The sequence below is a fragment of the Amphiura filiformis genome, chromosome 13, assembly GCF_039555335.1.
Source record: "Amphiura filiformis chromosome 13, Afil_fr2py, whole genome shotgun sequence".
Taxonomy (NCBI): domain Eukaryota; kingdom Metazoa; phylum Echinodermata; class Ophiuroidea; order Amphilepidida; family Amphiuridae; genus Amphiura; species Amphiura filiformis.
This window is the reverse complement of record NC_092640.1, coordinates 29,108,741-29,128,191: the sequence shown is the minus strand read 5'-3', so window position 1 is coordinate 29,128,191 and position 19,451 is coordinate 29,108,741. Positions and strand designations below refer to the sequence as shown.

At 37.4% G+C, this 19,451-nt stretch overlaps 1 protein-coding gene across 1 annotated transcript; it reads left to right on the top strand.

The window, feature by feature from the left end:
- The first annotated feature begins 4,875 nt into the window (after positions 1-4,875).
- On the top strand, positions 4,876-18,473 carry LOC140167555 (uncharacterized). The gene is made up of 3 exons (XM_072190856.1): positions 4,876-5,247; positions 15,080-16,978; positions 18,273-18,473. The coding sequence occupies exons 1-3, from the start codon at positions 4,876-4,878 to the stop codon at positions 18,471-18,473; spliced, it is 2,472 nt and encodes an 823-aa protein (XP_072046957.1).
- The last annotated feature ends 978 nt before the right edge of the window (positions 18,474-19,451 follow it).

The following is a 19,451-nucleotide window of genomic DNA, read 5'->3' as shown; positions in this document are numbered from 1 at the left end:
ACATCATCTCCCCGGGGGAGTACAGAGTTATGTTCATTACATTCTGGAATACGGACATTTCGGCTGGTGCCTTCATCACAAAAAAGGAATCCCCGATAATCATGATAATGGCGCGCGTTCACTAATACTTTTCGGGGGCAAAAAAACAACATTTCTTTGCCTTATTGACATGGTGTCGTCGCCAAAAAAAGTTTCCTGTTATTGAAACCTAACTTTGTATACATTTTATAGACCTAATGGTGAAAAACTAATGACGGGACACGCAGTGATATTTTGTCGGCGTCCGTTTTTTCGGAGATGAAAATAAAAAGTAAACACAATCTCTTACACAGATGTTCTGCATCGCTCCGTAACTGCATCACTCGTGTATTCAATAATTGCATAATTAGTAACATCGATGGCCTTTACGATAATCCGCATATATGGAATCAGTATGCCCATATTAAGACAAAATAATTGCAAAGGCCTGGCAAAGACCATCGGATGCACACGATCTATGAGGTTGATGAACTACGTCATACCCCCCCTGGAATAGTGCATTGTGGGATAGAGGGGAAAAGGTCAATTGGCATCCGCCATCGCCGGCAATAGTGATATTTTATTAGAATTTATAAATAATTTGATCATGTTACCGACTGCGTAATGCTGGTTTCATACTTTCTGCCGCTTACCGCTGAGCAGCAGCGGCATGACTCTCAAACAGGGGCTAGTTTAGGAGGGAAAAGTCATTGCACGCCGGCAAATGGAAGGTTTCTGGGCAGACTTTGTAATCGTTAGCAAAGCGTGGTGTGGGTTGCTGGGCGGATTTAGACCAGTCAGAGGAGGTAACTACAATAAGGCCATGGCTTCACGCTTGCTCCACCGAGTCTGAATTGGAAGAAGTTGGCATTTTTTTAAAATGATGGCCCAATTACCAATTAAAGCCATTTGATGCACTATTTTTACACTATCATTGCTTTAAAGGTCCAAACTAGAAGTCAAAATGGCCACTATCCTTTTATATCCATAACACAAAAAGGCAATATAGCCGACTTGGTTCTAAAATAATCATGCTCATTATAGTCCTACAAAGTATGCATAAATCTTTTATGCGTCAAGATATTCTATGGCTACAATGTATCAATATTGATCGCTTGATGGAAATATCTGTACTGACAATATCATGCATTTTGAGAGTTGGTTAGTACCGGTAAAGTATACCAAATTCATGAATATATGATGAAATATTGTTTGTTGTGATATGAAATAACAAAATTCATATGTTTTAGCTTACATTTTGTACACGTAAAAATGAATATTTAAGCAATATATCATAATAATATAACTATGACAGAAGTATCGAACTTTTATTATGGACAAACACTTACAACATGAACAATAGCGCCTCGCACAAATTGTTTTTTTCCAGAACGCTATATTAAGAAATTAACCACCCACTTTAAGGGCTGACTTTTATTTGTAATGTAAGAAATGACTTCTTGCATACACTTCTTGGAGGAGAGCGTGGCCTAGCGGTTAAGGCATAGGACTGTGAACCCAAGGGTCAAGGGTTCGAATCCCAGGTCCGGCTCTTTGTGTCCTTGAGCAAGACACTTCACTCTACTTGCTTAGTGCTTCGGAGGGCACTTTAAGCTGTCGGTCCCGTGTACATGCATATTTTCTCACATTAATGTAGTGTGCACGTTAAAGAACGTCACAGGCTATTCGAAAAGAGCAGGGGATCATCCCGGTCATGTTGACTGTACTTCAAAATACACTCATCTACTCTAGGTTCCAGAGTAAAAAATAAGTACAGCTTGTCTGTACGCAGTGCGATAATACTCATACATATGAGGGAGGCACTTATAAGGAAGAAGAAGAAGAACAGGATATCATATAATGAAAGACAAAGATAAAGACAATCAAACTCGGGCACGGTTTGTTTACAAGTGTCGTGATGATGACTTGCTGAACGCGGATTTATAACCGGGCGCCTTATTGTTAATTTTGCACCTTTCGACATGCAAACCATCTCAAAAGTTAGGTCTTTATAGTAGGAAACTTTCTTTGGTGAAGGCACCATGTCGACAATGCCTAGAAAAGCTGCTTTTTGCCTTGTAAAAGTACGTAATTTTTCGCCATTTGCTGCTATTCCTTTTCTCCGATCAGCACCAGATAGATCGGTCCTCCTTTTACGCGCTGATTAACCTGTGTAAACCAATGAAGGATCGTAATTGACAGTGACATCAGACGCGATAAATTGTTTTTATCTCTGTCTTTAATTATATCGGGTACATGTAGTTGTATGCGGATGCGTGTTTAATTGTCATTCTCACATTACGATGTTTAGCACATTGTTTACTGAAGAAGGAACCAAGCTCTAAAAGCTTTACCTATAGGGTAACAATAGCAAAATTATATTCAATTTTATTGCAACATGAAATGAGCCGTAAGATGTGCTCAGAACTGAACTTAATTTCAAACAATATGAGGCAGAAACTTGAGTTTTTGTATTTGCTTTTCATCAAAGGTCATTGTATGCGGATGCGTGTTTAATTGTCATTCTCACATTACCATATTTAACACGTTTGTCACTACAGAAGGAATCAAGCTCTAAAAGCTTTTATCTATAGTGTAACCGTGATAAAATTTATATTTAATTTTGTAGCTATCTGCGTCGTAAGATGTTTTCTGTGGTGGATTTAATTTCCAATAATATAAGGCAAAACAAAGTTTCTTGTACTTGCTTTTCACTAGAGTAGGATTTTAAAATTGTACAAAAGCTTAGCATATGATATGCAGTGTAACAATAGGTACATTTCTATTTGGTTTTGTAGTTAATACTTGTCGTGGAATGTGCGCTTAACTGGACTTAATTTCAGATAATATTAAGCAAAATTTATGGGTTCATTTATGGGTTCTTGAATTCTTTCAGGTTTTGTGAGGAAATGGCTCAAAATAATATTAATAATGTTACCCTCCCAGCAAACACAAAACGTTTTCGACATCATTCGCAAAAGGTTATAAAAGGTTGTCAGAAAACGTTTAAATGTCGGGTTATATAAAGGTTACATTAATGGTATAAAACGTTTTCATAACATTAAATAACATTTGTTGGTAATTTACTGCACAGCAAACACAAATGTTTTACAGAAAACATTTAAATGTCGGGTTATATAAAGGGTATAAAAACGTTTTAATCATTCTAAACAAAATGTTATTTTGGGGTTGAAAAAATATTTTGCAAAAAATGTTTTCCCAAAATATTTACAATAACGTTTTTAAAATGTTTTCACGACCTTTATATAACCCGACATTTAAATGTTATTAAAACGTTTTGTAAAACACATTTTAAGAACATTTCTGTGTTTGCTGGGTGCAAATATTTTAACATAATGTTATTTAAGTGTTGACAAAATATTTGGCCAAACATGTTTGCCAAAATAGTTTACAATGACATTTCGAAAACATTTTAAAAATATTGTTGTAGTGTGTTTTCATACAAAACGTTTTAAAACGATTTCATGACCTTTATATAACCCGACATTTTAATGTTATTAAAACGTTTTTACCTAAACCAAAACCCAAAATATAACTTATTTAAAACGTTTTAAAAACGTTTTTGTGTTTGCTGGGCTCCTATACCCATTGTGTACCGTGTGTTATTTGTCTCTGCGCCTCCGGAGGTGTAATTGAATTTCAATGAATAAATATAATAAATGTTAATATAGGCAGTAAGCAGCTATTTGACAACTATTCAATAACTCCAAACATTTTCAATATTATACATAATATAATTCATTCTAAGATTAACAGTATTAAGTATATACCTGCTTCAATCGTGGAAACTTAATTGAATATTTTTTTGAAAATTGATTTCTTTTTACATTTTTTCTTCAACTTCATTGAAGAATGCCCTCAAGGTCAAATCTCAAAGCCATTAATTTAGGGCGCTATGCAGGACGTACAAATGACTTAAAATGCAACTCTTATGAAAACGCGTTTGTGAGTATAATATCCTGGGCTTACTTATATAGAATTATCGAATTCAGCCGTGAGTTATTTTTATTAAAGAAAATGCATTTGTTCACGTTTTATTACTAAATCATCGCCTCATTTGAGGTTACTTCGCTTTTGGGCGCTCAAAAGACAGATCGGTATAATATTAAGTTCTTATTCCTAAACACAAAGTCTCGCCTAAGAAAGAGCACTATGGATAATGGGGCAAATATGTGTGGTTCGGATCATACTGTGAATCTAACTAACCCATTCTGGGCTGTACGTTGGTTGTACAGTGAAACAGATAAGCTTATTGAATCGATCATTATACCAGTTTTTTCCGTCTTTGGATTGATTGGAAACCTCGCTTTCTTGTGGACGGTTTATCGCGTACGTGAACTGAGTACTACCTTAAACGCGTACCTTGCTAACTTAGCCATATGTGATATACTATTTCTTGTCTTTTTCATCGGTTGGCCAGCAGCAAATTTAAGCGCAGATCCGGATCCAGTGAATCGAGCTTATCCTGTGAATTCTGCAGTTGGATGTGCGTGTTATGTTATCACTACACGTTTGTGGTACTTCGCTTCTGTCAAACTAACCACTCTTATATCGATTGAGCGATATCTTGCAATATGTCACCCGATAAAGCACCGAATGATAACGGGTAAAAGATACAACATCAAGCTATTATGTATAGTTTGGATTGCTTCGATGGTCATAACACTAACTATAATACCGAGATTCATCATATTCAAACATTACTGCTTAATATGGCCTGATTCAGCAGAGTTTACAAACATGCCGACATCATTTAACGGCTGCTATTCAATAAGTGGTTTTTCCAAAGCCGGAGCTTATGAAGGAGTTCTATACATTTTATTTTTCGTCTTGGCAATGGCTGTAAATGGTGTATTATACGTCAAGATAATTATAGCGTTAAGCCAGCGGCCTATGAGGAATCTTCAGCGACAAGACCGGGTAGATGAAGCAGCAGACACGGTTCGTAACCAGGTGGCACGTACTTTAATCGCTACTGGAATTGCTTTCTTCGTTTGTCAATTTCCATACAGACTATACTCTCTTGATGATGTTGTCGATGATTTATTTGATGTCGATATATTTGATACTCAGCCCAAGGTCACTATATTAGTTACCGGTCGTTTGTTTTTAACTCTGAACTCAATCATTAATCCATATATTTATGTGTTTAGTTGCCGTCATTATCGCCAGGCAATGAAGCAGGCCTTTGGGCTGCAATCAAGTCAGGTAACACCGGATCAGTCACTGAATTGAAAGTACGCGAGATAAAGCCGAGGTTGTTGGTTCAAATCAAGGATATTTAATAAATGGATATACACTTATTTGAATGGCTTTTGTTAAGCATGTGTGCTGTACCATGATGTGGGATATGCTGTTTGGATTGGTGGTTTTAACATGCTGGCCAAGATAATGGTAGGAAAAAGGTTATTTGACATTAAAATGCTATTAGTTGTGCGAAACATCTCGCCCAAAACGTATTTTCTAACTCATTTTATCTCAACATTGTACTTTCATTTAAGGTTAGCAACTATTTTAAACTGTTGCGATTTGGTAGTTCACAGCATCTTGCGAATGGTAGTGAGCTTTGGCAAAAATTGCAGTGACCATTTCATAGCGAGTGTGTAGAAAGAATTCAAATATCACAGATATACTTTTGTAGGTTATGTTGTAAAGAGGGCTGAAACAACAACACTTTTGTAAAACGTGCATAATTCATTAACAACAATAAATCAAGCAAGTTTTCAAAGTATATGCTTTGTAGAATGAACTTTTGCAAAATATCAAGCGTTCTTTTTCAATAATATATTGATTTAGATAATAAAAATAATAATAAAAACAATACCTAACCTACCCTTAAGTGAATGTGCGAATCCTTTTATAATCAATATACAGCGTGTATGTCAAAATAATGTTACAATCGAAAGATAAATAATATATGAGGGCTCTCTTTGTTTATTTGATTGTGGTAGAACGCAGAATAATTACTCAACACATTAGCTTTTATCCTATTCAATATAAGCATATAATTTATGGTGATTTACATTAACAGAGAAAATCCCAGTTGGTACACTTTTCCCTATACATAGTGTAATGTGATAAATATCTCTTAAATTATTACTCAATGTATGGCGGATTACTTGAGCAAAGAAATCAAAGTAAGCCAAGTCACTATAGAATGGGCGTGTAACTTAATTTTCTTCCCATATGTCAGATAAACTTTTGGATAAAATGAAACACCATTCAATCAATCCAAAAGACAGCGTGGCAGTTCTGTCTCAGAATATATCAATTCAAATAAAAATAATCATTATTGCCGGGATTAGTGGTTGCCATTAAAATGGTAGATAATGAATTATTTTTTCGACAAGTACACGCGATATCGAAAACATTTTGTCGTAGGTGGTGTGTAGCATGATGGTTGGCCAAGTCAGGATGTTGTGATTTAGACTTTAATGTGACAGTCAATTTACTAGGGCATGTAGAAATTCATCACGGTCATATTTTTTTTATAGTATCATGTTCAATTAGCCGTCGCATTTAGCATCTAAACTCTTCTATTATGCCATGGCGATGAATGACTACATGTCACATTCCTTTTCATATCATGATTTATTCGTCTAATTCGCCGAACATTCACTTTATTGCCGTCAAAAGAACTGAATTATTTAGTTTGATGGAACATATCAATTTGTAAGCCCTCTTTTACCAAAGTCATCGTTCATTGAATTTACAACCGTATGACAAAGCAGGCTCATTGAAATGAAGCTAGTATATGGACAATATACATGATATAAGTGTGCTCTTTCATTTAATGACATAAAATTTGACATATATTGTAAGGAACACTCGAGTTTTTGACTTTTAAGACTTACATCTTGGTCAAATATTATGCTTCAACATATTTTTCACATTCGCGTTGCTATAAATTGCTATTGAATTGCGTCATCTGTTGACGGAATGACAAAAAAGTATTTTAGCGGGTAGTGTTAGCTTTCGTTTGATATAAAAACTCTTCTGATAGGATGAAGGGAACATTCGGGGTGCTCACTGAGATTGACAGGCATATTCACATTTCGTTTATCAGATTTCAGTAAGTCGAAGAAATAATTCCGTTTTGGGGAATTATGAGCCCTTTTGGAGTGCCCAAAATCTCCTTCGTCCTGACCAGAAAAGTGCACTTTCGCTACGTTAAACAATCGACTGATTTCGAAATGACCTTCTTTAAGATACTTAGGTGTACCATCCAAAAGCTCACAGTTGGATCTCTCGCATAATAGTATATCTGCCAATTTGTACTAATAAAGGCTATTGTAGCCTGTTAGATCTGCAACTAGATGATAGTAATTGTAAGCCTTTTCCATAAAGTCCAACTCAATCCACAGTTGAAAGTATGTCTCTGACTTTGGTCCATGTATGAAATAATAACCATGACTTCAGCTTGTTGCAATGGTATCCGTTCTTCTGGCGTGACATGTAAAACCATGGCATCCGCGTTTGGTAATTTCTTCTTCGCACAAAAGCTGAACTTTCGGGGGGGGGGGGGGTAGAGGCCAGGAGCTGACTTTGAAAAGGTCGATTTTTTTCCAAGAAGAGGTGGCCAATTTTGTGAAAAGTAGACTTTCTTTTCCAAATTTGGACCTTTTTGGACCAAAAAAGCTTTAAAATTCTTTTTTTGGCTCGCTACGCTCGTAAATTATCAAAGTGTGGGACTTTTTGTATACTTTTGCAAATTAGGGGGAGGGGTGCGTCGCATCAATCGCACCCACCCTGGCTACGGCTCTGACTGTACGAATTACCCATGGACACACTTTGTAGTAGCCACTTAGTATCCACATTTATTAATATTGCTCTCATTTTGGGACATCCATACATTATAATCACATTAACACAGTTCTGCCCGGAATTCTTGTTTACATTCGGTTATATATTTGTAGCTAAAGTTCTATAAAACATATGTACAAAGTACTCACATTTTATGGAAATAAGTAAATTAAACAGAACAAACGGCATTTGAGAGCTAAGACTACGCCCGTGACGTTGATGTAAGCATCATGGCACAACTGTATTTGTTAATTGCCAAAGAGGACGCTTTTCAATTGCACATTTTTGTTAGACAGGCTGTAGAACTTTTTGAAATACCCTCGTATTTTGACCGTAAACTCCTCTTTCGGAGATCTCAAAATCTATATAAAAAACAATTGATAAAAGATTTGATTGAGGAATTTTTGAAGCGATATTTACCATTGATTGAGGAAAATGCAGATTGAGGGATAATTGGAATATGGGTCGAAGTAGCTATTCTTATCCTTCCTATTCAAGCATTGACTTACAAATTTGGAAGAAGGTATTGCATTGCTCGATATTAATTTAGTTATAACGAGCTTTTCGCTTTTTAAACCATTTGAATATTTGACACATATACAATAGCTAAACGATAAAGCTAATACAATGATGGAGGAAAATGGGAAGAAAACAACGAAATGTCAAGTGAAAGACTAAGCCTGAAGTGTTTTACTTACAGTAAAATTTAAGCTTTTATATTAAATCAGAAGAAATCCATGCACCTTTATTCCAAGTTCACCGATCGAGTGATGGGAAGGCTCCGCTCAATAATAATACATGTACGATTGTAGGCGCTGGAATGAAATAGCAATTTTCTTCTTTTCGCCTCATTTGTTTACTTCGAAACTAAAAGGGGACAATGTGATCAGTGAAAACTAACATTTAAATACGAATCTATTGTTTATGCAAATCACATGTTATTGCTTTAAATGACCCAAATTGCAGTAAATAATGAAATTATGTAATGTCATGTGATGATATGTGCCGACGGCCATCTGAACCGGAGCCCCAGCCCCAGCCCAGCCCCCTCTGACTTCGCCGCTGAGTAATGGCAACCACCATCGCCGGCAATAGTGACTTTTTTATTAGAATTTATAAATAATTCGATCATGTTACCGACTGCGTAATGCTGGTTTCATACTTTCTGCCGCTTACCGCTGAGCGGCGTGACGCTTCATCATGCCGCTTGCAATTGTCTGCAAGCAGAGCGATACACCGTTGAGCGGCAGCGGCATGACTCTCAAACAGGGGCTATTTTAGGAGGGAAAAGTCATTGCACGCCGGTAGATGAAAGGTTTCTGGACATACAGCGTGTCCCAAAAGTAACTTAACATTGTGAATATGCCCTATCTCAAATATTTCCTACTTCATACCAAAATGGAGAACATCTTCACATAGATTGATCTTTTAGAATTATTCTGATAACAAAAACAGCATTATTGATGACTCCTTGACCTTACTGTGCGACTATACATATGTGTGTATCAAACCCACAAAAGCAAGCTTTTGTGGGTTTGTTCTAGCACATGAATGTTCAAGCACATGAATGATGTGCTTCCCTCAACAATAGAGTTGGTTCACTCACTGCACACGCGACATTTAGGTATGAACATTCATGGATAACATGGCCTAGAGTAAGCGTGACTGCTGTTTTAGATTATAATTAGGATATATTGACAATATTAAACTTTACTTTAAAACAGTTGAAGTGAAGATGAATTTCCTTTAGATCAACGGATTCATGTTTTTTTGCCGAGACAAAGTCGGACAAACTCACTCAAGCAAAGTTTAGGGAACATTTTAATGTAAATTATGCACCCAGCCGAAATACAATCCAGCAACTAGTGCAGGAATTCCTATCAACTGGATCTGTTCATAATCTACCTCGGGCAGGACGTGGAAGAACAGGAAGATCGGCTACAAACATTGATGTCATATGAAGAGTGGTGGCGAAAAACCCAAGACGATCAGTACGTCGACTTTCAATGGAAAACAACGTACCGCGTACAACTTTTCATCGAATCCTCAGAAAAAAAACTTAAGCAGTTTCAATATAAATCCAAATAAAACATAAAATGAAGATTACGCATTGAAAACAAACAAACAATGAAACAAACATAGCAAAATTAAACAAAACAGATTTGAAAACGATAACACGTTATATCGTGTTATCACGTCTCAAATGACGAGACTTATTTTGCGTTTATAAAAGTGGGTTTTACGGTACGGTAGATATCCGTTAATTTCATACCAAAGGGTCATGACCACATAGGCATGTTTGGTATCATAACATTTCTAAAAGAATTATCTACATACTGTGCAATTTTTGTAACAACACTATTAACACAACGCAAGTTATGGCCAATTCACAATGTTAAGTTACTTTTGGGACACCCTGTACTTTGTAATCGTCAGCAAAGCGTGGAGTTGGGTGCTGGGCGGATTTAGACCAGTCAGAGGAGGTAACTACAATAAGGCCATGGCTTCACGCTTGCTCCACAGAGTCTGAATTGGCACAGAAGTTGGCATTTTTTTAAAATGATGGCCCAATTACCAATTAAAGCCATTTGATGCAATATTTTTACACTATTATGGCTTTAATGTCCAAACTAGAAGTCAAAACGGTCACTTTCTTTTTATATCCATAACACAAAAAGTCAATATAGCCGACTTGGTTCTAAAATAATCATGCTCATTAAAGTCCTACAAAGTATGCATAAATCTTTTATGCGTCAAGATATTCTATGGCTACAATGTATCAATACTGATCGCGTGATGGAAATATCTGTACTGACAATATCATGCATTTTGAGAGTTGGTTAGTACCGGTAAAGTATACCAAATTCATGAATATATGATGAAATATTGTTTATTGTGATATGAAATAACAATATTCATATGTTTTAGCTTCCATTTTGTACACGTAAAAATGAATATTTAAGCAATATATCATGATAATATCTAGGAGGAGTGTCGAACTTTTATTATGGACAAACACTTACAACATGTACAATAGCGCCTCGCATAAATTGGTTTCTTCCAGAACGCTATATTAAGAAATTCACTACCAACTTTAAGGGCTTACTTTTATTTGTAAGAAATGACTTCTTGCATTTAATACACTTCCAAAACTAGCCTTGTTCAAGGCCTTCTAAGATTTCCTCCCTGCTTGAACCCTTTTGGGGCTTGCGAAGTCAGTGAGCAGGTGAGGGCCACAGATTACGGCTATTAATGACCGTGTGTATGCTGAAAAATCGAACTTGGGCTTAGTGTACGAACCGCCCTATTCGGACTCGCAGGCTCGTAGGCTCAACCCGAGTTCGATCGTTCAACTTACGCATGATTAAATGAAGCCGCTGTCTGCTCTGGTGCCCTCATATCAAGGGCGAGCCCCAAAAGCAGTGCCGATTAGAAACTAGGATTCAAGTGCTGAGGGAGGAAACTTAGAGGGCCTTGAACAAGGCTATCTCATGTCATACCAGGCACATGTAGTTGTATGCGGATGCGTGTTTAATTGTTATTCTCACATTACGATGTTTAGCACATTGTTTACTGAAGAAGGAACCAAGCTCTAAAAGCTTTACCTATAGGGTAACAATAGCAAAATTATATTCAATTTTATAGCAACATGAAATGAGCCGTAAGATGTGCTCAGAACTGAACTTAATTTCAAACAATATGAGGCAGAAACGTAAGTTTTTGTATTTGCTTTTCATCAAACAGATTACCATATACCAGGTAGTTGACAAGGTCATTGTATGCGGATGCGTGTTTAATTGTCATTTTCACATTACCATATTTAACACGTTTGTCACTAAAGAAGGAATCAAGCTCTAAAAGCTTTTATCTATAGTGTAACCGTGATAAAATTTACATTTAATTTTGTAGCTATCTGCGTCGTAAGATGTTTTCTGTGGTGGACTTAATTTCCAATAATATAAGGAAAAACAAAGTTTCTTGTACTTGCTTTCACTAGAGTAGGATTTTAAAATTGTACAAAAGCTTAGCATATGATATGCAGTGTAACAATAGGTACATTTATATTTGGTTTTTTCGTTAATACTTGTCGTGGGATGTGCGCTTAACTGGACTTAATTTCAGATAATATTAAGCAAAATTTATGGGTTCATTTATGGGTTCCCTGAATTCTTTCAGGTTTTGTGTGGAAATTGCTCAAAATAATATTAATAATGTTACCCTCCTATACCCATTGTGTACCGTGTGATATTTATCTCTGCGCCTCCGAAGGTGTAATTGAATTTCAATGAATAAATATAATAAATGTTAATATAGGCAGTAAGCAGCTATTTGACAACTATTCAATAACTCCAAACATTTACAATATTATACATAATATAATTCATTCTAAGATTAGCAAAGTATATATCTGCTTCAACGTGGAAACTTAATTGAATATTTTTTTGAAAATTGATTTCTTTTTACATTTTTTCTTCAACTTCATTGAAGAATGCCCTCAAGGTCAAATCTCAAAGCCATTAATTTAGGGCGCTATGCAGGACGTACAAATGACTTAAAATGCAACTCTTATGAAAACGCGTTAGTGCTTTTGTGAGTATAATATCCTGGGCTTACTTATATAGAATTATCGAATTCAGCCGTGAGTTATTTTTATTAAAGAAAATGCATTTGTTCACGTTTTATTACTAAATCATCGCCTCATTTATGGTTACTTCGCTTTTGGGCGCTCAAAAGACAGATCGGTATAATATTAAATTCTTTTTCCTAAAAAGAAAGTCTCGCGTAAGAAAGAGCACTATGGATAATGGGGCAAATATGTGTGGTTCGGATCATACTGTGAATCTAACTAACCCATTCTGGGCTGTACGTTGGTTGTACAGTGAAACAGATAAGCTTATTGAATCGATCATTATACCAGTTTTTTCCGTCTTTGGATTGATTGGAAACCTCGCCTTCTTGTGGACGGTTTATCGCGTACGTGAACTAAGTACTACCTTAAGGGATGAGTCTATATGAATAACGACCAAACAAAGAAATTCTTGTTTAAGCCGTAATATTGTAGTCTTTCAACCCTTTCACAACTTCAGCTGTGTAACTTACAAAAAAAAAAAAAAAAAGTGGTTCTTTTAATTTTAGAAAATACATTAATAATCGCATTGGACTTTTCGTACTGATCGTACTATAAGTGACCACCAGCCTATAATGTTCTAATCACACTATAGACTGGGATTACATGTGACGTCATTGCCAGACAATTGGTCTCTATTGTTCCTTGTCCGGAAATATGCCCACGCAGTCAGGGACCGTGCTTTTAAAACTCCCGCCAGATCACAATAAGGCCATTGAACTGCGTAGTAGCCATACGTACTCATTGAAGTATAACGGTAGCACGTTCCTTACCGACTCATTATTAATGTGTGGAAAGGGGTCAGGGACGGCATTCTGATCATTCTAATCCTTTCTTTTGAGGTCAATAGATAAAAGAAAGGCCTTGAACACAGGTGCCGAGTTGTAGATAATATTTAATCATCAAAGCTGATGGCATAAGAAATTTCGAGGAGGCAGCGCTTATTATTTCTTGTAAACACAATCTAATTTGGTACTCACTACATGTAGAAGGCCGGGCGGGTCTGCAAATTAGTGCATGAAGCTAGTAAAGATATAGCTTTATGTTCAGTTTAATCAATTAAAATACTATGGCTGGATATCAAAAAAAAAATCGCGAGGCATTAAGTATAAATTTTTATATTATTATGACAAAATCCAGTCCCTTCTCAATTGAATAGGCTCCGAGATTAGACTTTCCTTTCCAAAAATAAATTATATGGCCTAGAGGACATGATATAGGCCTAATCTAAACCCATATTCGGTATCCAGAAACCTTCACAGTCTGAGCGGCGCTTGCACTCGCATCGCATTAAACTAGACAAAGTTCGCTAAACTGAGGCCTGCTTCAATAGACCTTTTTCCCTCTTTTCCATCATGCACTATTCCAGGGGGTATGAGTGTCGCAAACTACATCATCTCCCCGGGGGAGTACAGAGTTAAGTTCATTACATTCTGGAATACGGACATTTCGGCTGGTGCCTTCATCACAAAAAAGGAATCCCCAATAATCACGATAATGGCGCCGCGATCACTAATACCTTTCGGGGGCAAAAAACAACATATTTATGCCTTACGGACATGGTGTCCTCAGCCAAAAAAGTTTCCTGCTATTGAAACCTAACTTTGTATACATTTTATAGACTTAATGGTGAAAAACTAATGACGGGACACGCAGTGATATTTTGTCGGCGTCTGTAAAATGTAGTCTCGGTACCAGCCGGTTTGTGCTCCTCCAAGACTAGGTGAAATGGTATTGAACAACGCAAAGCAGCCAAATTTGTCATAAATTTGAATAGCCATTAGAACAACCGTGAATATAGTGTCAGAAAGTCTTACACATCTTAGTATAACCTTGTCGTTTAGTGTGATACTGAATGCAGCGCCATATTTGGAATATATTCGTACACGGTGTGGGCAAATAGTTGCTCAAATGTAGGCTAAGTAGGCCTAAATCATGAAAATCGCTTAATCGGAATAATACTAACCAGTAACGGACACTGAGACAGCACTACGGTTGATGATTGAGGTAAGTAAAGCTTTTCCTTGTTATAAAAAACAAGGAAAAGGCAGTCATTTTTATCACAACGAGATATTTTAAAAAAGTACATTTTGAGAGGGCCTACGCTGGTTCTTTTGATTCTAGTGTAAAATCTGTTCATCACATGTAGTCCGATTTGGTATCTATGGTCTCATCAAAGTCTTGAGAACTCTTTTTGATGTTATGTTGGTTAACAAAAACGATACTGTTAAAAATAGCGGTATTTATGCAAGCGACGTATCTATTGTGTAAAATGCATTGAAAATTGTCGGCTAAAGAGGGTATAAATTAAAATCGCGAAGAGTAATAGCAACAATAACTATCTACATTCCAAGCGGAAACGCTTTTCAAAAACATACCACCTTTTTCGGGCAATCGCTGAAACCGAAATATGAAATTCCAGGCCATCTGTAAAAAAGTGCGTGAGCAGAAATGACCATGAACTTGGGTCACCGAAACAAGTGTTTACGGCAGACAAATTTTACTATTTCATCTTTTGAGAGGAAAATCGTCGATTTGAAAGAGAATTTGAGCTCAATATTACCCGCGAAACTGTACCAGGAAGTAATTTCGTTTACCCAGCATGCACAGCTGTGTGAACACGAGCGAAGTAAACAGCGCCATATTGGAAAATACGATAGACTGAAAGAGAAAACCAACAAGGACAATGATAACATCAGCGCGGAGGAAAAAGCGGAGGAAATTAAGAGAAAGGAGAAATGGGTGGTTAACATCTCCGATAGAGCGTTAAGCGAGGATGAGAAAAGTGTGCTCTCCAGAGGTCTTAATTTCGCTGTGTCGCCGAAGGAAATTCCGGTTTCCGAATTCGTCACCAGTACCGAGTCCGTGTGCAAATTGTTGAATGACGAAAATGAAGCAGAAATTGTTCAAGCGGAAGCCATCAGAGTTCTCAAATCGTGCAAACCTCCCAAGAACAACATCAGTAAGGGTGAACGAACGGCGAGTCAGGACTTGAAAACGGATGACAACATCGTTATCCTTCCTGCGGACAAGGGTAGGTCGACAGTGATTATGAACAAATCGGATTACATCAAGAAAAGCAATGACTTGTTGAATGATACCACCACGTACAAGAAGTTGAAAACGGATCCTACCAGTAAACATAAGAAACAACTTGTCTCCATTCTCACGAAACTTAAAGATCAGGTCGTTTCGGAAGATGAGCAAGGTAAAGTGACTGCTATATCCAAACAGGATTTTTGGAAGATGTACCCCACCTCGGAAACCACCCCCAGGTATTACGGCCTTCCTAAAATTCATAAGGCAGCTATCCCTCTCAGACCCATCATATCGGGCATTGGCTCGATCGCGTATGAAACAGCGAATTTTTGTGCCAGGATTATCTCTCCGTTAGTGGGTAATACACCTTACCACATTAAGAATACTCTTGACTTTGTTAAAAAAATAAGAGGTATTTCGCTGAGCGACGAGGAGGAAATGGTGTCATACGATGTCACTGCACTTTTCACCAGTGTCCCAGTGGAGGAAGCCTTGGACACAATACATGCAAGACTAGAACGGGATACTACTCTACATGAGAGAACTAACCTTGACCCCTCTCAAGTTGTTGAACTTTTGCGTTTTGTATTAACCACAACGTATTTCACCTTCCAAAATCAGGTGTATCAACAAATTGAAGGTGCAGCCATGGGTTCGCCTTGTAGTCCGCTGACCGCCAATATTTTCATGGAAGAGTTTGAGGAAGTAGCCATCAACACTTCACCGGTCAAGCCTTCCTACTGGGGAAGATATGTCGACGACACCATGGTGGTTCTTAAGCGCGACGACATTGACATTTTTACTCAGCATCTTAACAGTGTCAACCCGGCCATCAAGTTTAACATCGAAAGGGAAGTTAACGGCAAAATTCCCATGTTAGACACTTTGCTTCATCGCAAACCGGATGGTTCGATCAAAGTCACGGTCTACCAAAAGCCGACCCATACCAACCAATATTTATCCTTTGAATCGCACCACCCGCTTCAACACAAGCTCTCCGTAGTGCGCACACTTATGCATAGAGCAGACACTTGTATAACTGAGGATGTGGACAAGAACATTGAAAAAGAAAACATCAAGAAATCGCTCAGACTTTGCGGATATGGTGATTGGGTTTTTAATGTCGCGCAACCTGTCACTCCTCAACCTAGACAACATGACATTCATGAGAAACCCCATATCGGTAGTATAGTTATACCCTACGTCCGCGGAGCGTCTGAAGCCCTTCGTCGAATCTTCACCAAGCGAGGAGTTTCCGTCCATTTCAAACCATCTAACACGCTCCGCTCTGCTCTTGTCGCACCAAAGGACAAAGTTCCCCCTGGCAAATGTTGTGGAACGGTTTACCAGGTTAATTGCCAAGACTGTGACTCTGCGTATGTCGGTGAAACAGCCCGTCAGTTGAACACCCGAATCGCTGAACACCGCAGACCCAGCACTACCACCTCGCCTGTGGGAGATCACCAGAAAGTAGGTCACACTGTTGATTGGAATGGGGCAAAAATCCTCGATAAAGAAACAGACTGGTTCCGAAGGGGCGTGAAGGAGTCCATACACATCAGGACTAATAAAAGTGACTTGAACCGGGACCAGGGCCGCCATAGACTTTCTGGAGCCTACAACTCCCTACTGCGTCAGTGCCAGACACGTGACTCACGTCACGGTCGGATGGTTTCTGACCAGTAGTAGCATCATTCACCAGTCCATCATACCGAGTGAACAAGGAATAGTGCTACATTCCGAAAGCTCTCAGGTGAGCAAATACAGCTTTGAGTAATTGTTTAACTTTTTTCATCAAGTGTTTATATTGGTGTCAGGACTATCATAGTGATACAACAATTAGCCCCCAATAATGGCTTTCATTTGAACCGTTATTTGTTAAACTGCGATTTTTAATTTTTGAGAAATCAATGAATGTATCAAAAAACTTTTCGAAAGTCGATTTAAAATGGCATAACCCGTTAAACGCGTACCTTGCTAACTTAGCCGTATGTGATATACTATTCCTTGTATTTTTCATCGGTTGGCCAACAGCAAATTTAAGCGCAGATCCGGATCCAGTGAATCGAGCATATCCTGTGAATTCTGCAGTTGGATGTGCCTGTTATGTTATCACTACACGTCTGTGGTACTTCGCTTCTGTCAAACTAACCACTCTGATATCGATGGAGCGATATCTTGCAATATGCCATCCGATTAAGCACCGTATGATAACGGGTAAAAGATACAACATCAAGCTATTATGTATAGTTTGGATCGCTTCGATAGTCATAACGCTAACTATAATGCCAAGATTCATCATATTCAAACATTACTGCTTAATATGGCCTGATTCACCAGAGTTTGCAAACATGCCGACATCATTCAACGGATGTTATTCAATAAGCGGCTTTTCCACAGCCGGAGCATATGAAGGAGTTCTATACATCTTATTTTTTGTCTTGGCGATGGCTGTAAATGGTATATTATATGTCAAGATTATTATAGCGCTAAGCCAACGGCCTATGAGGAATCTTCAGCGACAAGATCGGGTAGATGAAGCAGCAGACACGGTTCGTAACCAGGTGGCACGTACTTTAATCGCTACTGGAATTGCTTTCTTCGTTTGTCAATTTCCATACAGACTATACTCTCTCGATGATGTTGTCGATGATTTATTTGATGTCGATATATTTGATACTCAGCCCAAGGTCACTATATTAGTTACCGGTCGTTTGTTTTTAACTCTGAACTCAATCATTAATCCATATATTTATTTGTTTAGTTGCCGTCATTATCGGCAGGCTATGAAGCAGGCCTTTGGGCTGCAATCAAGTCAGGTAACACCGGACCAGTCACTGAATTGAAAGTACGCGAGATAAAGCTGAGGTTGTTGGTTCAAATCAAGGATATACAGGAAGTTGAATCCATTTTGTTAAGCACGTGTGCGTTACCATGTTGTTGGATATGCTGTTGGATTGAATAATAATTGAATTGAAGATAATGGCAGGAAAAAGGTTATTTGTCCTTAAAAGGCTATTAATTGTGCGAAACATCTCGCCCAAAACGCATTTTCTCACTCAATTTATCTCAACATTGTACTTTCATTTAAGTGAATATGCGAATCCTTTTATAATCAATATACAGCGTGTATGTCAAAATAATTTTACAATCGAAAGATGAAAAAATATATGAGGGCTATCTTTGTTTACTTGATTTAGACATGAATGCAGGATCATACTCTACACATTAGCTTTTATCCCACTCCACTTAAGCATATAATTTATAGTGATTTACATTAACAGAGAGAGTCCTAGTTGATCCACTTTTCCCTAAACATAGTGTAAAGTGATAAATACCTCTTAAATTAAAGGATATATGGCTCAATGTATGCCGGATTACTTAAGCAGATAAATCAACATAAAAGTAAGCCAAGTTACTATAGAATGAGACGTGCTGAATTTCTGAATGGTAAATTGACTGTCACATTAAGCTCTAAACACAAACACATAACATCCTGACTTGACCGACATCATGCTACACATCACCAAGAAAAACTGATTTCGATATCGCTTTTTTCTTGTTAAAAATATCTAAATTGTTAATGGCAATCCCGGCAATAATGATTGTTTTTATTTAAATTGATATATTCTAGAAAGAACTGCAACGCTGTCCTTTGGGTTGAATGCTGTTTCATTTTATCCGAAAGTTTATCTGACATATGGGAAGAAAATTAATTTACAAAGAGGCCTTCACGTTATCGCGGACATATTTTATTATTACTCAATTAGCCTGAATGACCATTAATTTTTTGATCACTTTCATATTATCTATCTACTATCAAAAGGTCGAGCTGCGTTATGGGAATGGGTAGAATCGTTAGTTCTATATCACTGCTAAACTATATACTATGGATGAAAAATAAACTCTCCCATATCAATTTAGGTATCTCTTTACGATAGAC